The 24,366-nt window shown below is 39.0% G+C and overlaps 1 protein-coding gene and 1 long non-coding RNA gene across 19 annotated transcripts in view; one reads left to right on the top strand and one right to left on the bottom strand.

The window, feature by feature from the left end:
* The window catches only part of LOC149041179 (uncharacterized), a 36,067-nt gene extending 16,453 nt beyond the window's left edge, over window positions 1-19,614 (top strand). For 2 of the 18 annotated variants that reach the window (XM_089214555.1, XM_089214550.1), the window contains exons 3-8: window positions 13,720-14,023; window positions 14,405-16,596; window positions 16,997-17,124; window positions 18,001-18,121; window positions 18,294-18,376; window positions 19,246-19,614. In XM_089214555.1, the coding sequence (XP_089070681.1) occupies window positions 14,410-16,596; window positions 16,997-17,124; window positions 18,001-18,121; window positions 18,294-18,376; window positions 19,246-19,297 (2,571 nt within the window). In that variant the 5' untranslated portion in view covers window positions 13,720-14,023; window positions 14,405-14,409 and the 3' untranslated portion in view covers window positions 19,298-19,614. Of the gene's footprint in view, window positions 1-3,970; window positions 4,044-5,107; window positions 5,348-9,650; window positions 11,419-11,725; window positions 11,989-13,086; window positions 13,227-13,719; window positions 14,033-14,404; window positions 16,597-16,996; window positions 17,125-17,449; window positions 17,575-18,000; window positions 18,122-18,293; window positions 18,377-19,245 lie in introns of those variants that run through there. The other 16 variants (XR_016189169.1, XM_089214543.1, XM_089214552.1 and 13 more) reach the window with 16 other exon arrangements.
* LOC149041180 (uncharacterized) lies at window positions 2,069-5,180 on the bottom strand. The gene is made up of 2 exons (XR_016189180.1): window positions 4,290-5,180; window positions 2,069-3,712 (listed from the first exon to the last, which is right to left on the bottom strand). It is a non-coding gene; the product is annotated as an uncharacterized LOC149041180 (long non-coding RNA).
* Window positions 19,615-24,366: the final 4,752 nt, after the last annotated feature.

Consider the following 24,366-nt stretch of genomic DNA (forward strand, 5'->3'; position numbering starts at 1 on the left):
GCCACCACGGGAGATAAATTGAGAAAATTCCTTGCACTGATTTTTTTAGGGTATTGTGGGAGTATGAGGGCTAAATTTAGGGCAATTTGCTAAATTAAACAATTATTATAAATCCTGAGTTCAAAATAGATTGTTATCTTGTCAAAGGCATGTGGACCATTTTTTTCAAATTTTTTCAAGCGATGACAGCAACAACAATTTAATGAGTGTTCGACTTTTATTTAGGGTAAAACCCCTTGCATTTCTGGAAAAACGTGGAGAATGAAAGAAAGGGTAAAAACCGCTTTCATCAAAAGCAGCGTCTGTGTCATGTCACGCTATGTAAGACATTAATAGTCACGTGAACAATGGTGATAAACAAATGCCCGACCACGTGAACGTTTTTAAAGAAGTGACCAATTTTTTTTTTTTTTTTACGTGACGACTAAAACCTCCACCAAGTATTTTACCCTATTAAATGTCGGGAGAACTAGCTATCGAGAGCATTATGCTCGGCGAAAGGCTACAAATACATACGGCTATTGTGCCCGCCATCAATTCGTTCAGCGCTAATACTAATCATGTTAAGTCGATAAGATGGCAGGGGAAATGATTGACAATTTTGAGGAATTTTTGCAACGTTCGATCCCCTCGCTCTTTCATCACACTCGTCGAAACCTTCATACTGAAAACATTGATTTTCTGGAGTATTTTGAACGCCGATTAGATGATCGCGCGTATGTTATTAGGTCCTTTATATTGCAATGCGAAGACCACAACAATAGTGAGGACTTCCTTCAGCTGCTTTACCTTTTGCATGAAAGTATCAGTGGTGTAAATGGTCAGTTCCAAGATATTTGTTTTATGCATGGAGACTATGCTTCGGAAATGGAATTCTCGTGTCCCTTGGAACAGTCACAAAGGCCTGTCAGGTAAAGATTTCAGATCACTTAGGAAGTAATTCGATGACTGCATGATATTCATGGTGTTTGGAAAGAAGTAGCTAAGGAGGCAGGTATGTCTTACGAAACAGTCTTGAGAAGGCGACACCAGTATTCAATAGTAGTAAATGATACAACTGGACCTAAAATTACGTATTCTGACATTCCAAATGGTCAGCTTTGCCAAGTAGTCAACGAGGTACTTCAAATAATGCCAAATGCTGGAGAAACACACGTCACTGGAGCACTGCGAAACAGGAGAATTCGCGTCCAAAGGTAGCGTATACGTGAAGCCATAAACACTGTTGACCCAGGTAGTCGCGCTTAGGTAGTCACTGGACCTAGAAAAACGTATTCTGACTCCAAATGGTCAGCTTTGCCAAGTAGTCAACGAGGTACTTGAGAATGGATAATAGTGTAAAAACAAATTTAATTCGCAATTACAGCCCTGGTTCCTGATTGCATCATCAGGCTAACAGGCTTATGCGATGTGGATATTAAATATCAGTTAAAAGGCCCTTTGCAGTTAGTGAGCAGGTTGATATTTGTGAAAAAAACCCTGAGTTTCAGCTCCTTACAGTAGAGAGAAAAATGGGAACAATTTAATCAACTGCTTAATCCATAAAAATGGTGAGTTTTATTTTGTTCTCATTTTTGTTATAATGAACATAAGGAGCTGGAACACTGGCTTTTAACTAATAGTAACCTTTTCTTTTCATTTCTGGGCATCATTTAGACAATGCTGCTTGATTTAAGAGTGGGGCTGACTGCTTATGATTCCATTTTGTTCTTCAGGATTATGTCATTACTAGCACAGACAATTCAAATCATCTTCAAAGTACCAATTCAGCATTTTTTTTTTCAAATTCAGCACAAAATAATGATAAATAGTGCCCTCACTTTTGTTTATTTCATTGTCATTTTAGTTACAGATAATAATTCACCATTGTCCAAAATATGCCTTCTAGATCATGGGGGGGATTCCCTTAAGTCAAAGGACGTGGATGCTCTTCAGAAACTTAGAAAATGACCCCTAACAGGTTACCTGAGTCTAATCAAGGTGGGCACAGCAACAATATCATTATCCCTGTAGCTCATGAATCACATGAGGAATTCAAAAGAGCATTGATCACAAGCTTGCAACGTGGTGGAGCAGTATATGGGAAATTTTTAATCCACTGTTTTCCATCGTTAAGGATTATATTACAAATGTCATGTTCTTTTATATTCAGATTATTCTTTTAAAAGTTTAATGCATTTGGAAATTTTTAATTCCACTGTTTTACAAATTTTACAGAAAAGTACAAATTGTGATTTTCAAATCAGATTACACAGCTTTCAGCACGTATGTTACAGAAAAAGGGAAAATCCAGCTATTTGATCTGTCAACCTTAATCATACATGAAAGTCATCTAGTCAAAGTCTTGAAAACACATTGACCTTTGTAGTAACTAAACAAAACAGTTGAACAATATATTGTTTGAAAATACTCTTCAGTATTTGGGAGTAAATTCTGTGTTAAAATTATCTTATTACAAAGTTGAAAAAAGCACATTATTAGAGCCTGAATAACAAAATCTATGTTTGCACTTGAGTTTGAACATTTAGTTAGGTGTAGGTATGTTGTAACTTTAGTTAACTTGCAATGCACTGAAACACATCTGCAAATATGGAATTCAAAACTTTTGTAGGCTAAATATCCAAAGTTGTTCTAGAGATGTCTTAACAGAATGATATTATACACCTCATTCAAAATAGTCATAACATGAAAACATTGTCACAGCAAGTTCTTTCTTTGTGTGATAGTTGTTTGAGTATTTTATGCATCTCAGTAAGTATTAATTAAGCCTTGTATATATACTGGCAGCAAGTGGCCCTATGATACATTACTAGAAAAATTCAAATTTGGTTTGACGGCACTGTTGTCTTGCTTTGATAATATAGTTTTTAAAATAGGTGTTAAATCTCCAGGTGTATATTCTCTTCAACATGTTTATGTGTTCAATTAACTTGAGTCTTGAGTACATTCAAGTGCAGCAATGCAGAGGTTAACATTATGGTTGCCATCATCTAATAAGGGATCAGGGATGCACCCCTGTAGTTATTGCTCCTGTTCAGACAGTTAAAGAGACACTTCTGGTATTTGAACATCATTATCAGTGTTGTAGTCAACTGGGGGACCACCACCAGTTCCAAATTCATTCATCTGTTGTTCATCAAAAACACTTTCTACAGCTAGATAGTCAGAGTTTGCTGAAGCATGTAATCCAAAATGCCACATATGCCTTGGTGATCTGTTCCCTTAGGTATCTATTGGGTGATTATTCCAGCTACCTGACATTTCATTCAATTCTCTGTTTAAACGTGGTACGTAAATATAATGAAGGGAAAACAAGTGACATTCATTTAGAGGATCAAGAAACCGATTTTGTTCTAGAAAGTAAAACAGATTGCGGTAGTAGCTGACAATGTTTTTCTTCACTTCAAGCCAAAGACATTCTATCTTCTGGTTATGTACACTTCGACTTGTCAGCATACTGCCTCTATTTGGACTTCGTGCTGGGTGATTCAACATGTATTCTGCTATTCCAACATTTTCGGTTCCAAAATTAAATCGAATCCTTGATGGCAAGCCAAAAGAGTTAACTGCCTCTAAAAAAAGGTTTAGTGACAGTTTCTGATTTGTTGTTTTTCTAGCATTGGAGGTAAACAATGTGTCTGCTAATTACCCATCAATACCACCACGAATCACAAAACGCCATCTTATCAATTTGTAATGGCTGTCAATTTGCCTACAGTGAATAAAAACGAACATTCAATAATACAAGAAGTGTAGTTTTAAGCAGCAGATCAAATTACCAAGCTTTTATGGAGTGAACACACTTAAATCAGTGAAATAGTTACTAGCCTTTTGGTGCATTTAAGATTTTTAAGTTATCAGCTCTTTAGTTGTCTAATTACTAAGAGCTCACTCAGGCATAAACTTCAAAAAGAAACACAAAGACCACAGATACGTAAATTTGTTTTTGGTTTTTTTCTTTTTTGTTTAAGGTACCCTCTATGAAGTAGGTTATTACCAGCAGAAATTGCCAACTCAGGGAAGATATTTACCAGGAGAGAGAGGTTGGTGCAAGTGGAAAAAAAAGTATTATTGCTTACCCCACCCTTTCCACTTGCATTCTTTTACAACATTCCTAGGGAACCAGTCCCATACTACCTCCCAGTAAATAAATATATTTAAAAAAAATGTTTTCTCACTAAAGTGCATTTGGGCATGGAACTTTGTATGTGCGTCTTATTACTTTTCAAAATCGCCTTAAAGCGCGACTACCTGGGTCAACAGTGTTTATGGCTTCACGTATACGCTACCTTTGGACGCAAATTCTCCTGTTTCGCAGTGCTCCAGTGACGTGGACTAAGCTGACCATTTGGAATGTCAGAATACGTAATTTTAGGTCCAGTTGTATCATTTACTACTATTGAATACTGGTGTCGCCTTCTCAAGACTGTTTGGTGAGACACACCAGCCTCCTTAGCAACTTCTTTCCAAACACTATGAATATTATGCAGTCCTCGAATTACTTCCTACGTGATCTGAAATCTTTACCTGGCAGGCCTTCGTGACTGTTCCACGAGTCACCAGAATTCCATTTCCGAAGCATGCCATATCTCGGAACTGACCATTTACACCACTGATATTTTCATGCAAAAGGTAAAGCAGCGGAAGGAAGTCCTCACTAGTGTTGTGGTCTTCGTATTGCAATATGAAGGGCCTAATAACATACGCGCCATCATCTAATCGGCGTTCAAAATACTCCAGAAAATTAATGTTTACAGTATGAAGGTTCCAACGAGTATGATGAAAGAGCGATGGGATCGAACGTTGCAAAAATGCCTTAAAAATCATCAGTCATTTCCCCCGATGTGATTAGCCCCAAATATGTGAAACAATGCCATACATATATTTATCATAGCCATATATATTTTTTTTACCGTAAATATTTGTCGCTATATATCATTGTCCTATTAGATAGCACCCCAAAGTAAGGCAAGCAAGAATGCAAACCACTCCGAAAATTTTGATAGTTAAGAAATGATCACAATTTTATCTAAGATTATTTAGGTGATTGTGAAATACTGCAATTTCGTAGGCCGTCTGTATTGTTCTTCGTTTTTTTTCATTGCGCAAGAAGGGCATTAGTTTAGCGACAATGAGCACGTCTAAACACTCTCAAAGATCACTTTCAGCTGTAGTCAAATATAGGTCTTTATTTCGCAACGCATCGCTCTGGAACTATGAGAGACTCTTTTCGCGGCTTTTCTTAAGAGGACATTAGTCATTAGCAACTAACGTATCAGGCTGGAAAAGGGGATTCCCTGTGGTGAAGTGACTTTCTAAATCCAGACGAAATGTCACACCACTGGAGGTAAGAAATGTTACCAGCGATATCTATTAATTCGTGTCCAATACTGCTTCGTACCATCCACACAACTGCATGAAACCAAAAATCATGCTATTGTAATAGGGCCTATCTCTATGCAACACCGATAAAGCAAAGCAACAAGCGACAAAGGTAAATGTCAAGCGAATATTTCTGATGATCGGGCTCACGAATAGCTCGGCTCTCTTCAATTCTTTTCTCTAAACTGTTGCACTGTAAGACCCGATAAGCACAAATAACCTTGCTCGAGGATCTGGCAACAATCGCGAAAGCACGTGCTTTACGGTTCCTTTCTTCGGCTGCTTTTAGAGTTTTTGCTTGTTCTCGTAGTAGTCTCAAGGCTAATTAAAGGATAGATATCAAGAAACAAAACATCTTGATTCGTGACAGGTCTGGAAATAAATTTGCTCTCACGTTATACACAACTATTTAAGCATTTTGCCTCACATTTCGTCCGGAAGACTTCGAAATAGGCTACAACACATAGTTCCACCGCTCCGACACATTCACCGACTCAATCAGGTTGACACTATGTGCTCTGAGATATTTTAGAAGACTTGGTCGAATACACAATAATGGTATCGTTGGCAGTTACGATAAGTTACGTCTCGTGATGATCTTGATGATAAAGATACGTGCAAAAATTTCACGATTCTCTTTGCTTGAGAACACGTCAATTAGTCCCAAAGAGCTGGTGCATGCCAATTCGCCCATGCTCGTTGGGTTAGCCTCCGAAAAATTCATTTGAGTTATTCTCAAATTTCACTCGCAATGATGTTATCATTCGATTACGGTAATGGATCTATAATTACTGTCACGAAAATAGACCTAAAATTAGTTCAAGAGCCGAGCAGAACCGTGACATTCAGTGTCATTTGTTGTTGTGAGGTGTTAATTGTTGGAGCAGTTTGATGTAGTATGCATTGACTCTTCGTTGATAAACGACATCAATAAAATGGTGGCGTGGTGTAGAAACTGAACAATGGGGCAGAATTACCGAGTACTAATATCAAACAGTTAGAGCTTTGGATCATAACTAGCAAATGATTTGCGTGATGTTGTAATATTTGTCCTAACAGTCCCAAGAAGTACGATGATTTGCAATGCTTTGGGGACATTTGAACACTAAGTACCACCGTGCAGAGCAGGCATATTTTTTCCCGTTTTTCAGGCCACCAGGGGCAAGCGCCAAGCGAGTACGAAGCGAGAGTCACGCACAAAGGAGGGGAGCACAGAAAGATATATTTTTCGTGTTCTTCCTATGAACTAACATTGATTTTGCCAGATAAACAAGTAAGAAATATCACTTGAGCGATTATTCTTAGTTTTATTAAGTGACCGTTCAATACAAGTGAAGATAGTACAAACAGGCCGCTTAATACAGAGTAACCGCTTAATTCGGTGCCCCCTAATACTGATTTGATTAAAGTTTGGTGTTGTTCATTACGGTTTGGTCTAGTTTAGAGTAGTTTGGTGTAGTTTGCTGCAGTTTGGTGTGTGGTTTGCTTGGTGTACTTTGGTGTATATATTGTATTTCGCTGCACTTTGCTATAATCATTGTAGTTTGGTGAAGTTTTTGTAGTTTGGTAGAGTTATAGATTGGTATAGTTGAGTGTAGTATGGGGCAGAGATGTTTAGTTTGGTGTAGTTTGGTGTGGTTTGCTTGGTGTACTTTGGTGTATTTATTGTATTTCGCTGCACTTTGCTATAATCATTGTAGTCTGGTGTAGTTGTTGTAGTTTGATAGAGTTATGGATTGGTATAGTTGAGTGAAGTATGGTGCAGAGATGTTTAGTGTGGTGTATTTTGATATGATTGGTGTAGTAGGAACTATTTGGTATAGTTGGTGTACTTGCTGTGGTCTGGTAACGTTTCCCATAGTTTGGTAGGTTTCTTGTAGTTTGGTGTAGTTTTATGTACTTTTTTTTAATACTTTTTTTTCAGTGATACAGTTTGAGGTATAGTTAATGTAGTTGAATGTCGTTTGGTGTACCTGTCCTAGTTTGCTGTACTTAGAAAAACGTTCGGCATAGTTATTTGTTTTTGGATGAAGAAGATGTATAGTTAATGTAGTTGGTGTAGTTGGTACAGTTGGGTATAGTTTATTAAGTTTAGTGTGCTAGTTAAGTGTGTACGTAGTTTGGTGTAGTGTGGTATAGGTTTGAGTAGTTTGGTGTAGTTGGGTGAAGTTTAATGTAGGTAGTGCACTAGTTTAGTGTAGTTTGTTGTATTTTGATGTAGTTTAGTGAAGGATTGACTAGTTTGACATATTTGGTACAATAAAGTGAAGTTTATCGTATTTTTGTGTGATATGGTGTAGTTAAATGTATTTCATGTTCTAGTTTAGAATAGTTTTTTGTAATCTACTGTAGTTTGCTTCAGTTTAGTGTGGTCCGGTGTACTTCAGTAACATTTTTGCGGTAACTTGGTGTGTATCATGCAGTTTTAAGGGGAGAAGTATCTGAAGAAACTGGAAAAGGATAGGGAGTTGTTTAGGATACTAGCTTAATAATATATTTAATTGTTTCGCATTTTGCTATAGTTTGGTTAAGTTAAAGTTTGGTTTAGTTTGGTGTATTTTGATGTGGTGTGGTGTACCAAACGACACCAAACTACACTGCACTATAACACACTACAGTAAACTACACAATACCACACCAAATTGTGTCCCCAAATTAGTATGGAATTTTAATAAAATTTTTCACATATGTCATTTATTTATTCAACAAACAAACATATAGATGTAGCTTGGTGTAGTCAGTGGACCAAACTACACCAAACTTTTGAAAACAACACCAAACTATACCAAACGACACCAATTTACACTAGACTTCATCAAATTACATCAAATTGCACCAAACTTTATCAAACTACACCAAATACACCAGACTACCCCAATAGGCCCCGATCCACACCAAACTACAGCAAAACTACATATACCCTACCAAACAACAACAAACTGCAAAACAAATTCCCAAAATAATCCATGCTACACCAAACTTCACCTAATACACCAAATTACACTAAAGTGCACTAATCTTCACCAAACTACGCTTAACTAGTAGGTGTGGTTTGGTTCAGTTGTTACATTAAATTATGCAGATCTACAAGAAAACACAGAAAACTACACCAAGCTACACTAAACTGGACTAACTACAAGATACTAGCATGTCCACCAAACTACTCCAAACTACACCAATTACACTAGACTACAAGTCTTCCTTTTACGAACTTTAAGTTTAGTTTGGCTTAAAAAATATAGACAGTCAAAGACTGCATGTAGCTACTGGTATAGCACAATTTGTTAAGCGCTAAAATAACTCGAGGTTGTATAATGACGCTAAAAGGTACTTTTGTCTCACATACAAAACAGAAAACCTGCCGCATCTCACTTGCTCGCTGCCACAATAAAGCGCCTCTCTTCGGCATAAGTCACTAATTCAAACAGTAAAATGCTCTCTTTTAAAAGAAAAAAGAATTATTCAAAGCTTCCATGTTGTGTGGAACACATTTTTGTATATTAGGGTTCGTTATATACTTCTATAGAGTAAAGCGTGCACAGACTAAGTGCTCTACACAACTGCTTTATTAGAATGTCATGAAGCTAGTTACACACAATGATATTTGAGCATAATCACGTTACTGCGGTCAAAGGTGTGCTAACCAATAGAATAAAGATTACATAATAGCTAAGGTATTTATCCAAATAGGAACAAACACTACACACACCTATTGAGATATTTATGAAAGGATAAGTTTTTATTAAAAGTATGCGTCGGAGGATTGTTTTGAGATATTTATCGTATTTTGTAGCTGCACGGCAAGAAATGTGACCATCACCCAGAAATCGCACAAGGAGAGAACTCACATGTGTATCGAGTGCGAATGTCGAACTACTAAGAAAATCCGGAACAAACAATAAGTATTCCAGATAAACCCAGACCTTATTTTCACTACTGCTTAAGTAGTGTTCATTACTGCGAAGATCACTTTCATATCCATTTCTTCATCCGCAGTTCACATATCTGATTTCCATATATTTACAGTCATTTGTTCATCACTTCATGGGTTTATTTGGAGCCAATATAATGACTAGCCCCCAGTCGGCTCGTTAGCTCAGTTGGTAGAGTGTTACACCGGTATCGCAGAGGTTACGGGTTCAAATCCCGTATCGGCCTGAATTTTTTTCAGGCCTTAATTTCACTGCTACTCAAGTGGTGTTCATTACCGCGAAGATCACTTTCTTATTCATTGCAATGAAAGTTTTCCTTGTTTCCCTACTTTTTAGAAAGTGAGGAAGGAGAGGGGGAGGTGTTTATTCGAGGCTCAGGTGCTTGTTTCACATCACGCCCAGCTAATTCGGGGGAGGGCACCTATTTGCAGCATGGGCGCTTATTCGAGGAAATACAAGCATATCGAGGATATCCGATTCGACAGGAAGTTGAGCAGATTCCGCTTTTATCGCTGGTTCCTGTTCTGTTCGACAAAATTAGTTAAACCACGTTGCTTTTGACAGAGTATCTTTGAAGTAAGTTAAAGACAACTTTTAATGTACTTTCTCATGTCATCCTCATCTGCTCATGGCCTTTCAAGACGTAATTACTTAATACAAGCTAGATTTCACGCGTAAATTCCAAGATAATGGAAAAGGAAAGTACCACGTGGTCACATTTCTCGACGTCTGCATTCTTTCAGTAGATATACCGACCATTAATAGAAATTACGTCTTCAGTAGTCAATACCCAGGTTCCGTTGATTCACACGTGGCACAACTTCCCTTTTTATTTCACAGCAGCTTAATATTCCTAAATTAAGCGATTGCTGCCTTTTCTCCTCATTTCCTTGACTTAAAAAAGGGGAAAACTGAAATCATGCAGTTTTAGGTCTCGGGAATGCCCCGATGCCACCAAAGTCAGAGCTAGCCTACGTGTAGCCGTACCCTCCCCCGCGTGTTTCGTGACGTCACTCTAATTGATGCAAATAGTGTCTCTTGATAATATCTTTTGGTGAAGTGCCACGTGTTGGCGTGAAGGTCATCGGAGTCTTATTGAGATAAACGACATTGAAGAGAATTCATTTTCCATTATCGGGTAAATTTTCAATACAGCGTCCGAGTTTAAATATAAGCTTTGCTTTAAGGATATAGGAGAAGATTATGAGAGATTTTTGGTTTAGAGTGAGAAGAGGACAATGTTCGATTAGCATCGCGCTTACGAAATTAGATTTCAACGTCCCACGTGGTTTCTGCTTCCATTTGTAAACAGTGCCACGGTCGTTGAAAAAAGTTGCATCATTTGCCGCAGAATCTCAAGGTTTTTACAGATTTCTTTAAGAGATAGTAATGCTGCAAGCGTGTAGAAAGAGCGGCTCTTTTCTCAGTCGAAAGAATCGCTGCAAGAAACAACTAGCCTTAATCTAATAGCCTCGAAGCACCTTTCGCAAAGAGACCGAAAGTCGAAGGCGGATAATCCTCTCGGCCCGAGAACATAAAGATAGTGCACCTAGTCTTCTGTGAGAGCTTTAACGGGCGGCACAATAGATATAGTGATCGGTTTCTTCCGGGGAAGATAGGCATCCTTTCGTTCACAATGAGTAGCGTGCATTATGAAAATTACAGTCAGGCCCGAATGGTCTATCATTCGCGTGGCTCACCTCGAAAATATTCTGTTAACTCGAGCCATACCTGATTTCCCTTCTTCAATGGAACTTTGGCATTCATATCAATTCGCCTTAAGGATGAATGAAACCGATTTTCTTTTTGAAAAATCGGTTTTCTGCTGTAATCATTAATTTTCGCGATGCAAATACATTAATTTCAAAGACAGAAGTGACAGTGGGCGTAACGCCCGATGGGATTACGCACACGTGGGAAAATCCGATCAACTGTGAAAACACATTTACAGGAATCGTTTACAGAGCCACGTGGCGTGGATAAGTAGCTTTACAATCTTTTACAGAAGCAAAATATACCATCATTTTTTAATTTCGTCGAAATTTGTTCGAAGAAAAATTTTTGGAAAATCGAGGAGACGTCGACAAACTGCAGAGTAACTCTGGTAAGTGTCGCACTATTTCGCGTTCACCGATCACAAATGTGCCGTGCTATCATTCACGTGACTCTAATCGCCGCACTGCCTAGATTTGAACTGGCATTCGGTTGGAAAAGCCTATTTGAAATAGTTGTTCGATTGGTTACATATCCATGTTAAACCTTGCAAAATTTAGGAGGTTTCTTGTGGTATCCTGTCACCTGCAAATGTTCACTGAAGTCTCCGTAGGCCTCTAGAATAGTCCGGACCCTTTAGGGCATAAAATGAACATGTCGACATATGGGTTATCATGAAAAGCTTTTACAACCAGTTTAAACTTATCCATTCTTCTAAGACCTGTATTATATTCTCTCTCTTTCAAAAAAAATTTCCAAAATAATGTTACTATCATATGATGAATAAATTTCATCGACACATGCCAGCTGAGAGTCACGGGGTATTCTTGTGCAAAGTCATACCTCATGGGCAAAAATAACGGAGATTACAAATAATTAAACCACCATATTTAAGTGACTTGCGGAGTCATCAACGTCATAACTTACTTTTGGTTCTCAGGAGCGCGAGGGAAGAGCATCAGTAAGTCGTGTTACATATAGGTCCATTTTGATCCACAGTTTTCGAAATTTTTGCCAATATTATTTGAGTTAGCCAGAACTTCAGGAACTTTTTAAAGTATTGAAATGTTTAATACTTCACTTAATTTATAATTTCTCAGACTTCCATGAAAAAGAAAAAATTGGTGTCATGTCGATCGAGAAGGTGGCTCATAGATTTATTATATTATACTGCTGATCGATTGTTGAGCAAACTCGTTGATCGCTGTAAATTTTAATCCTTCGATTCGGTTTAAACCATGGAACTTTAATTTTTTAACGCAGTGTTGATTACTTATAATCGTTGTATACAGTTGTATAAATTGGTTCCCCTTCGCAAGTTATGCTCTTTTTTACTTACCACAATAATTTCATCATTTCGCAATATTTATCATGTATATGTAACAGTGCCTCTCCGCGTGACACAGCTTTCATTAATTGTTAAATCTGGAATGGACTTCTGGACTTGATTTACGGATGCCTTACATTTGAGAAATTTATGATTGGTTTGTTGCCATCTTTGATTTTCTTAGGTGGATATGGCTGGAGGGGGGGGGGTCAGTCGTCGCCAAACGAGCAAAAGAGGGGGGGCATAAAAATTTACTGCAAACAAACTGCCAAGGAAGGGGGGATCATAAGAATGTCATATAAGTAAATTTAATCGTGACACAGCAAAATCTTTCATCCCTCTCCCCCCCTCCCTCAGGAGACAAATAATGACCAGTCTCAGTCCAATAACCAGACCTTCCACGACCAAGCGGTTGTAAGGATTCCACGTTTTAGTAACACGGTAGGATCTGGTTACGAGATTAGACAGATCCCTAAAGGTACAGTCACGTGCGCTGAGTCACGCAACGATACAACACCTTTTTTTGTCTCTATAAGTCAATTGAGTTCAACTTATGATTACCAATTATCATTATTATAAAAACAAATAACGATTTTAACAATCTTCTAAATCCTGACAGCATCGATATCATATGTGCAGAGACTGAACCGCGTTGTTTTATCAGTAACTACAGGATTGACTGAAACAGTCTACCGTGAAAACAATGTTTCTTCACCTAATAATTTTTTTCAGAGATTGTCTGTCCTCTGGTATAATCATCTTCTATAGTGACCACTCCTAGTTTGTGGCCTACTCATCTCCAGCAAAAACACAGTCGGAGTACGCGGAGTTATGTTTCGCCGGTGTACATGTACTTGACGCCATTGTTAGAGGTGACCTTAAGCCTAAATGAGTTATAAATCTTGGAGAAATATGCAAAAACAAACAAACCAGACTTTGGATAATTCAATGCGAGTCTCAAAGATCGGTTGCAAAAATATTAAAATGCTCCCATTCTATATTGCAAACAAGAGATTGTAAACTGTTTATAATCTCATGCTTACAAAGGTCGTGCAGCGGCTGATGCGTGACAGACGTGACAGCCTCATCTGGAAAGCTTTGCGAGACGTTCAAATTTCCGATCATATAAAGGCGGAGTACCTTTTTCAGAAATAAACGCTCATAGAAAAGGTGAAAGTCACGGCCACCTTAATCATATATACATCTCTATACAGATTGGCGTCGTCGAACTTGTCTTTGTACCGAAGACAGGGACATAATGGACATTAAAGCGTTGGAAACTTTTAGAGCACTAAATCACATTTGTGCAATGTGTTTCTGTCTTGTTTTTCACATTCAGTTTATCATTTATTCTCCTTCACGCAGTGACGTTCCATAAGGTATTCAGAGACAAACTACAGAACCATTCAAAGAAAACCAGCAGCAACTCAGAGAAACTTGGCTGCTGTTGGCCCACTGGATCCGAAAAAACTTTCAAACACTTTCCCCAGAAACTCGCTTTCGGGTGAGCGTTCATGGTTAGGAGACAAACTTATCGATGAACAAAGTTACTGCCGTTTGCCTACAAGAGAATATGGCCTTCTTCTATTTGAACGTGACCTTGCTGAAAGAAATCTCAGAGTTGCAAATTACCGACTTTCCAACGAGCGACAAGAGCAAAGAAATCAAGGTAGATATGGTAATTATTCCTTCATTTACCTTTCGCAACATATGTTGAAAATCTAATTCAGAGACGGCCTAAATGTCATCTTGAAACCGGCTTTCCCAGTTTGCAAGAAGGGAACCACACTGTCTAGAGTCCTATCAGTATAATCAATCTGCAAAGCCCTGTTCTTAGCATTCTTGAGTGTGGACTTGCATCAGTAGGACCCTGTTATTTTACCAAAGATAAATCTGCCCTTTACCCTTCATCAGTACATCGAACCCTCTGTCCTTAGTTTCCCTAGTTTCTGACCTGTATCCCCTGGTATCTCACCTGTATATTTTCTCAGCGATAGGATCTGTGTCTCAATTCAACCTAACAATGCTGCACTGCTATAACTTTCCACAGGAACTATGGAAACTAGAGATCAGCAAAACAACACGGAACATGTGCACGAGGAACCGATTCAGTCTAGCCCCCGACTGAGCTCGAAATTACCCTTGGATCGTCGCAGTAGTGGGGAGGACGGCATGAGAGTCCATTCTCATCTTAACGGATACGCACATCACCAAGACAACGTTAGCCAAGACAGTAACTCTGAAAACGAAGACAAACATGGACATGAGGCAGCCAATAATTACACGAGCAGTTCTAATGTCTATGACGATCGTGGTGGTGGTGACGACGATAATACTGATGATTATGATGTCATTAGCAACAACGAAGAAAGCAGTGAGAACAAAGACGGTGACGTAGTTAATGACGATGACAATGATGAGAACTGTGATAAAAACTGTGGAATTGAATATCTTAATAATCATGAAAGTAGCAATAATTACGATGATGAAGAAAACTTTGCCAGCAACAATGGTGTTTGTGCTGAGAGTTTCAACATTCAAGCCTCTCTATGCCCAAAAGAAGACGAAACTTTTGTGGAGTCAGATGAAACCGATGAGTCTCTAACTGAAGAATTAAACGCCAGCTTGCTATGTAACTCACAGTGCAGCATTGGTGAAGACACAGGCAACTCTAGTACTGAGAACAATGATGGAAGCGTGGCCAATAGTAGTAGCAATAATGACAGTTCTTGTGAAAATTCCAACACCAGAAGTGACAAGAAGAAAACTAAAGACCTGCAAAAACCTAGCAGCTATAGAGTAGGAAATAATGGCGAGCTTTCAGTGAAAAGAGATAGTGAAGCAACAAGTCAAGGAGCAAGACCAAAGATTCTTGCGAAGAATCCAGTGTTTTTTAACGCATTTGAAAAAAACTGCCATAATGGGAAGATACCATCCTTGGAGACAACTGGTATTAATCAAAACTTTCTCGCCCGGCACTCAACAGATCCGAGTCTTCCACAGAGCTCGTTTGCAGAAACTTATGACATGCCACCTAGCAACAAGAATTCAAACGATTGGACTCAACACTCTATAAGCAGTAAAAGCAGTTCCTCCTCACTTTGGAACCTTCACCGTTCACCGGCTCCAGAAAGAAGTGGGTTGATGCTAGAGAATGCATATTTCAGGGAGTTGAGTTCATGGTATAGAGATCCAATGCCAGTGAATTACCAAGCTGTAACACCAATGACGGGGCAGATCCCCAGCGCCAGTGGCTTCAGCCGAGACGTTGACTCGTTTAACTGGGACGAAAACCTGCCAAGTAACAATTATCAAACAGGCTTTTCAAGTTTTGAAGACTTTTCTATAGGAAATAAGACTCAGACAGCATCACCTTTACTTGGAGTCAATCCATTGGCGCCCGCTGTGAGATATCCAGCCGTTACCGCACCAAATTTTCCTACCACCACTTGGCAGTTCTCTTCAAGCACGACTTCAGGAAGTGTAGCCCCAGTTACTTCCACTTATGATGTGTTTAGCAGTCATGAACAAGAATGCGTAGGGGACTTCAACAGGTACAGGCCCTCCCAAGGAGATACCCAAGCTAATAGTGGTTTGACTTCATCAGAAATGGTTCATTCAGAGAGGCGAGAGGAAAGCTTGAGGAGCCATGGCCCTTTCAATTATCAACAGGAGGGTTCATGTGCTTCAGTATCGCTCAGGGACCCTTCACTGGTTTCTCTAGAACAACAAGTGGCTGAAATCGATAGAGTTCTTAAAGAGCGAGAAGAGAGGACCAAAAAGCAGAGAGAGGCAGCACAAAGACTTAGGGATACAAGAGAAAAAAGGCAAAGAGAAGCGAGAGAAAGGAAAGAGAGAGAAGAGACGGAAAGGAGAGAACAAGAGGAGAGAGAAAGGAGGGAAAGGGAAGAGAGAGAAATGAGAGAAAGAGAAGAGAGAGAAACGAGAGAGAGAGAGGAACGAGAAAATAGAGAGAGAATGGAAAGAGAATTGGAAGAGCGAAGAGAAACGGAAACAAGAGTGAGAGAAGACAGAACCGCAGAAGAGAGCCTTTCACTTCAGGAGACTCCACAATGGCAGTGTGAACATTACCAGCGGAGATGTAGTGTCAAGTTTCCATGTTGCGGAGTGTTTTATTCGTGCCACCGCTGTCACAATTTATCGGGGACATGCCCTACTGATGATAAGAAGGCACATCATGCGACGCATGTCAAGTGCGGAAATTGTGGACACGAAGAAGAGGTTAGTATCTTTTGCATACTTGGAATCTTATCGTACTGAAGAAGCTTAGAGAAAAAAGCTCTTAAAATCAGTTTTATCTCTAAATACCTGACGTTAAGATCCAATGGGAGTGAGTTGGATGTAACTTCACATTTATCAGAAAAGCAAGACCAATAGAAATCCTTCGGCTTGAGCGAGGTAAAAACCAAATTCCTTGTAAACACGAAGGTCAATCAGCGCGGGGAAACAGTTGTACCCAGGTACCCTCTGATCATAGTTTAACATCTGACTGGCCGGGGTGAGGTGGTGTGAGTCTTTTAGATCAATCATACAGTTCTATAATGAAAAACCAATACCGCATGCTGGTTTATTTTCGTCACTCGGTTGAAACAATATGACTTCTAACTTCTCTACATTGCAGATAAATGAAGGAAGTCACACCTGTAGACGCTGTGGAATAAAAAAATCCGAATATTTTTGCCCGAAGTGTAAGCATTTTACAGGAGTTGATAAGAACCCCTTTCACTGCGAGAAGTGTGAAATCTGCCGGTAGGTTGTTTTTAAGTCGATTTCAAACGTACTGAGACTTATAGAAACGTTTGTAAGCTTGTTGAAGTTTTTCATATTTGTTTGTTATACACTCTAGCCACTTACGGATGGAAAAAAGGCTAAGTGGGCCTTTAATCGTTTCTACAATGCACCGTCCTCTTGAAAAGTACTAAGATAGTTTCAAGGGAATACAACAACTCTTTTTACTTGTAACCAGCACGTCCTTTAAAACTTGTTTTGATATCATTTCATATTTCCTCTGCCGAAGCAGAGTTCGGTTCGTCAAATTATCGATTAGATTTCATGGTACTGTTCGTCTGTTCAGTAATAGATCACAGATGACGTCAAAATTGGGTAACAATAGAAAAAAGTGGCATATGAGGCGCGGCCGAGTGTATTACTGATGTTCTTACCACATGTTGACTTCTTACTCTACAGACCCACAGCAATGTGAGATATATTTGTTTTTATGATAAAATTAGTAAAATGTTGTTAATGGTGAGTCAGACGTCTCTCCATGCGCCTGTCCTTCAATCGTAAGCAAGAACCAATCAAAATGAGTGTATGACTCGATTTATCATGTAAGGCTGATTTTGATACGAGTGCTTCTGGCAGTGAATTTATTCGCAGTTATGCATTACCTTACAAGATTTTGAGCAAGTTTAAAAAGATCATTAAAAGACGTAACATTAAAATAAACCAGACGATAATACGTAGCGTAAAGGCCTGTTTTGCCCTTGCAAAGAACAGCACATCAGTTCTTTGTTTTGCGAGCTTTAAAGTTTATGAGGGAAACCAAGTTAGAATAACGTTAGTGGTGCCATGGGCCTATTATGCATTTTGAGTGATTTTTTTTTCTCTTATTATTTTATTTAGCATTTACAAGGACAGATCATTTCACTGCGACGTGTGCAATGTTTGCTTGGACAAGCGACTGGAGGGAAAACACAAATGTCGGCCGAATTCAGGACATGACGAGTGTTGCATCTGCTTGGAGGTAATTAGAGATTATATTTCATACTTTTAAATTACTTCAAACACGGAGCCGTTATCTTACACATTTTAGCGATACTGAGCGACCTCACAGCCGCAAGAGACACCTTACAGTTGAACGGTGTGTGTTTCTGCAAGAGTGTTATTGACACTTTCTATTTTGCTCGATATTTCAGGACGCGTTTAGCGGTTGTCAGATCCTGCCATGCTCACACAAGGTTCACAGGGAGTGTGCCATTGCAATGGTACAGAATGGCGTGTAAGTATGCTTAAATAGTCAACAACAACTGTTCGTAACCTTTAAAAGAATATGAATGCCCGATGGTGAGTTTTAACAAAGGAATAATGGTAATATTGGCGATAAATGACAATGATTATAAATCATCAAAAAAAGTTTTTAAAAGTGTGAAAAGGTATAAGGACGTCAGTCCTTCGGGGAGGCGATGCTGTCATCGCTAAGCCGTTTCCGTAATTACCAATTGGATTATATGCTTTTCTTTTGGGTGCCATAAAAACGCTATTTTTCTCTGGGAATGCAAACATGTAACCAACATTCTATAGGCGAAAAAGCTCAACGTTATATCAAGCAATGAGGTATAGTGACTGAAGGCAAATTATGCTTGATTGTCGAATGCGGAATTCCTTTTGTTTTCTTCACTCTGTTGTTGTTGTTCTTGAAAACCCTTGGCAGCCTCTCGACCAATCTAAAAGCAAAACTAATACCAATTGCGACTTGGTCAAAGGTTTTCCCGTGCATCAGGCAATTTCCTCGCTTCACTTTGAGTTCTTCTTAGCTTGGAGCAATTTCAATCGAGTTTCAAAAGTAACCGGGATTGCATTGACTTTCCTATACTACGCTCTATGATTGTTCTAGAAAACTCACGTCCGCCTCTCAACCGATCAGATACAAAACTATTCCCATTCGAGACTTGGTCACATTTTTCCCACCTTTGAAAAAGTTTGTTTGATTTCCTTTGATTTCTCACTGGCTCCTTGTAAAATTGTCCTTTTTCTGATTGGCGCTTTTGATTATTTGGTTTTAGTTTTTCGAACCTCGATCGCAAGTCGCTCTAATAACTTACACCGAATAGATATCCGACAGGTTTTAATTGTTTCTTTTGCTTTTAGACGTAATTGTCCAATATGCCGCCACCCTTTGTATGGACAGCTCCAGCAGTAACTTCATGAAACAGAGGATCCAAGCCTAGATGGCGAATACAGGCTAGAATTCTTTATTACCGAGTGCTTATACTATTAGCATCACGGAATGTGTACTTTGCGTTGATTGTCAACTTTTCATCTAATGTTGACAAGCTGAAGATAATAAGAGAGACGCTGTCAATTATTTTGTAATCAATTTGGATTCAGCACTAAAAGGAGAATGAAGGTAGAATATTTTTGCCAGATTGCAAATGCTTCAGAAAGTTTTAACAACACTTACAAGATAAGAAAAATAGCAAACAAAATAAAATGCTCACGCCTGATGAAAAGCAAAAATAGATGAATGGTTAAGGTTACTTCCCACCTTCACAAGCCGATAAAATCGTTTTTTCTTTTATCTGACTAACTTGAAGTCAGAAATTTTCCCTGACGTCTACAAAAAAATTTGAAAATACCTCAAAAAGCGTCTAAGTTATTTAGAAAAACGTAGCTTCAAATGAGTTACTTTATCAGAAAGGAGTCATAATCTCGTAAATGGGCGAATTCCCTAAGGAAAGTTTTCGCGGCAACAGCTCATCTCAGAGTTCGTATTTCTTTCATTATTTAAGTACCAGCCTTGATACAATAATATCAACAATCGCCTCGAATCGTTATTCTTAAATCATAAAAAACCTACCCAAGGAAAGTCATTTTAGCAATAAGGGTATTCCTTAAGCTGTCTGTCGATTTGTTGTCTTAGTTTTCGGTACATTTTCGGGCTCTACCCTTTTTTCTGCGGGTTTTTCCTTTGCCTTTGGCAACTTTGCCTATTATTGTGTCGTCCTCCTCAACGCTCCACCAAGCGAGATTGAAAAAAAGTGTGCGCAATGCAATACTTTTCCCGTCCTGGCGTACCACTTGATGAAAATATGTCTTGGTGTGCCAATTAACGAAAATTTACCCAATTGGTCCAACTGGCCCAACTGGGCCAAGTGACCCAACTGACTCAACTGACCCAACTGACCCAAATGAATAAAAAATTACGACGTCTGGAAATCAGGAATGAAGTCGTTGTCAGGGGAGATGGAAATTGTTTTTACCAGACTGTTGCTCTCTAGAAGCATAAAACAAGCGATGAAAATCAAGAGGAAATCCCCTGGTCATATGGTAGTTTGTTTGAGAAAAATCCAAAGGTTTTTCAGCTGCAACTTTTCTCCTTGAACTCTTAGGAAGATCTTGTTATAAAAAAGCAAGATAACGCGAACTCCGGCAGAAACTGTGGCATCAATTCAGTTGTGCATCACTCCTTAGCGACCTAGTCTTACCTACTCATCGTCTCAGAAGAAAGGTTTAAGTTTTTAGCCAATTATCAACGCTGATTCGTTTTCATTGATCACAAAAAAGAAGTAATGTTGGTGTTTAATCACTTGAATATACCACGGTTATATTGAATGTTCAAGCACACTATTTCAATCTTCAGCTGCCTCGAGGTAGCTGTTGTAGCTAGCGATCTTTTGTATTACTAAGCAGAGAAAAAAGCTGGAAGTAGACTTAACAGCTGTCAAACAGAAAAAGAAAAAATAAAGACTGAGAAGGCTTTGTCAAGTTATTGCTTGGCGATTTATGGCTTGCATTTCTGAATTTCGAGGCCATTTAAACCTTGCGTTTAAAGTATTTACTCTATTGTTGATTGATGCCTTGAGAATAAGATTATGCAGCCATTCTGCTCTTGCTGCGGCATTCGATACGCGAAAGGTTCGATAAATTAATTTTTTATCGTAGACTGATGTTATTATACTTTCTTCTAACATCTAGTTTGCTAAGATTTTGTAGAATATTACAAGGGTACGAATTTCTTCTGATGGACGCCCGCAAAGGTGGGAAGTAACCTTAATAGGTCACTAGTCGACACAGGCAACCGATTATTGAGAAAGATTCTGCTCTTTTATCACTAAACTGAGCTTAAAGATTGTAGGCCATGAAAACTACTCCTTAATTAACGGAAAGGGTGGGGGGGTGGGTAGGGGTAAACTGGCTAACGAGGATGTGCCTCTGGATGGGGCCGCATTTTCATGACTGAATTAAATATCATGGAGTTGCTCAAGAAATTATAATCTCTTGAGTTACTAAAAGGGGATTGCATATCTTTTGGGGGATTTTAGAGGTAAGATATCTCTGGTAAGTAGGAATTTAAAAATGGAAAGTTCCGCGGTTACAAAGTTCTTACCATACTACCAGGAGAGACTAAGTTGGCGTCTTCGAGGCCATTTTAGCGAGTTCTCCATTTCTAGGTTTATTACTCCTTAGGAGTAGTAAACCTAGAAATGGAGAACTCGCTAAAATGGCTTCTTTTCAACACAGTAAGCGGTCAGACAACAAGCGATGAACCGTGGAAGTAAGGTGAGGTATTTTTCTTGAGAGTTTGACTGTACTTTTACTTCCAAAGAGAGGTCGTTTCCCATAAAAACTCTTATATTTTCGCCATGACTCTTATTTTACAAGATGATCATCTTGCAACTGGAGCTTGAGCTGCCTGTGATGTAAGTGGACAGGACGCGTCATGTGTGCGCGCTGTTGTCTCGCATTTGGCCGAGTTAACAGATGCTTTTTTTACGAAAATGTACGACCAATGTCTAGTTCATATCTCCAATTTTTTCATAATTTTGATCAATTGGTAACATGACTTCGTGCCGTCCAATTCTGACCGTAATCATACTCCTGATTAACAAAACGGACTCCCGTTTCGCAGTCGTCCGATTTTGTTAATCACTCGTATGATTACAGACCGAATTGCACTCCACTCGGTCCTATTACTATTAGGGACCTTACGATCCGACAACGGCGACGGCGACGGCAACGTGAGAAGTCTGGGTCGAGCGGGGCCACGTCGTGTTGGCGTTCCCGCCAAAATTGAGATTACGAATTTTATGAGCGAGAACGTTGACGACGTTCATTGATGTTTATCGTGTTTAAGTCAACGAAAGTTTTTTAGAAAGCCATGCCAAAGTTCCGTGACACTATTCTCCTGGCTCATGCTTCCCGTTTGATTAACGCTGAGCCAGTGAGTTCCTTGTAAAATAAGGTTAATCTACGATTATAAATGAAAATTAGCTCAATGAAAGTATTTATACACTTTGCATCGGTCGAATCTAGTACCGCTGCCGACAAAATCTCTCTACTATTTCCTGGTAAACCCAAAATAAAATTAAGCTTAATTGTTCTCTTTTTTTGATCGAGAAAAAAGTTAGAAAGTAAGTGATAAGAAAGCTCAGTGATAGCGAGTGAAGTACAATCACAAACAAAGCAAAATAAGTCAAATCTCTCTCCAATCAGTTTGTGGTCGTATACAAAAGACTCCACGCTCTGTTCGTTTCGGATATTTCAAACAAACTAGTATTCTTTTAAATTTAGTCGCAAAGTCTCGTTTTTACCTTGATTCATTTGCCATAGTTGGGTTTTAATTTCCACGTTTTCGCACAACGTCAAACAAGGCTTCTAGACGTCCGCGCGTGAAGGGACACCGCCGTCTCAGAAATCTACTCATTCGCAGTACGTAACCGGAAGTAAAAAAGTCCCACGTCGCCGTCGCCGTTGTCGGATCGTAAGGTCCCTATTATTAAATCCGTTCGGCTGTGTGTCTAAACGGGAGGCTTACATCGACTTCGGTAAAAAGTAAGATGGTAAAAATGGAAAAGTGCAAGAGTTTTGGCTCTTTTGTAGTTACGTGGCTATGAAAGACTGTAAAATACTTTACCAAGCCTTCACCTTCTTCTAGCCTTCTTCAAGTAAGGCTACGCGCGAATATGAAATATTTTCCTGTGGTGCAAAAAATGTCCTGGTGATCTGTTGGTTAACTCAAAGTTTGCATCATAGTATGACACTTCGAGATTGGTATTTCTTTGGGTCAGTGATTCTTTATCGCTGGGAGAGGGGAGTAGGAGGTTTTTTAGGAGGTATCTCATGGCTTTCAGGGGGAAAGGAGGGGGATCAGTCATCGCCAACAAAGTATTGAAAGGAGGACGGTACAAAAGGAGGGGGGAATCATGGGGGATTGATGATGTGGGAGTCAAGTAAATTTTATCGTGACGCAACCAAAATCCTCACCCCCTCCCCACCCCCTGACAATGAATAATGACCGGTCCATTATGGCTCCATTATATATTTCTGCCGGCTCTTATCAATAGAGCGACTGAGGCTTAAAATTAAAGCCTACTTGCCATCGCCTATCAAGAGACTCCCATAGATATATTCCCCTTCTAAGTTATTACTGTCGTTTGAGACTGATCTGAATCCAAAACACCTTTCTGTCACGGTTTAATTATCGCGGGAACACCTTATTACCCTATGCTGCTTTGTTCGTAACCTTAGGGCAGGAGTCAGGTAGCTCTCTGCTTAGTGGTCGCTATCTCTTGTTCACCTCACCTCTGGGAAGGAGTGATAGCAACATCGTTCCCAGGGTCCTCTTACTTCGATCTTTGAGGACGGAAGAGGGTTATACCGTTGTACTTATTCCCTTTGTTGTAGATATAATAATATTATAATATTTAATACTTATATTGCGCTTTTTCTATAAAAATACTCAAAAGCGCATTACAATATTATTAAAAACTAAATTAAAACCAGTAAAATTACTCGGTAAAATTACAATATTACAATATTAACATTACAATATTAAAAAAAATAAAAATAATAAAAATAAAAAAAAAAAAATAAATAAATAATCTAACTAAAAGCCTTTTTAAATAAATATGTTTTAGCAGAGCGTTTAAAAGAGTCGATTGATGTTTCCTGTCTAATTGGCAGAGGAAGACTGTTCCATAAAAAGGGGGCAGCCATCGATAACGCGCGATCTCCCAAGGTCTTCTTCGTTCTTAGCTGAGGTCTTTCTAACAATATACCATTATTGTTACGGCGTAGTTGGTAACGTGAGACCGGTAAGACAGAGACAAGATCCTTAAGATAGCTAGGCGCAACACCGTGAAGAATCTTAAATGTAACAAGGAGAATCTTAAAATCTACGCGCAAGCGCACTGGTAGCCAGTGGAGTTCTCTTAGCAAAGGAGTAACGTGACAATACTTAGGTGCACAGTAAACCAATCGAGCAGTGGC

Source organism: Pocillopora damicornis, chromosome 8 (assembly GCF_964200805.1).
Source record: "Pocillopora damicornis chromosome 8, jaPocDami1.2, whole genome shotgun sequence".
Lineage (NCBI taxonomy): Eukaryota > Metazoa > Cnidaria > Anthozoa > Scleractinia > Pocilloporidae > Pocillopora > Pocillopora damicornis.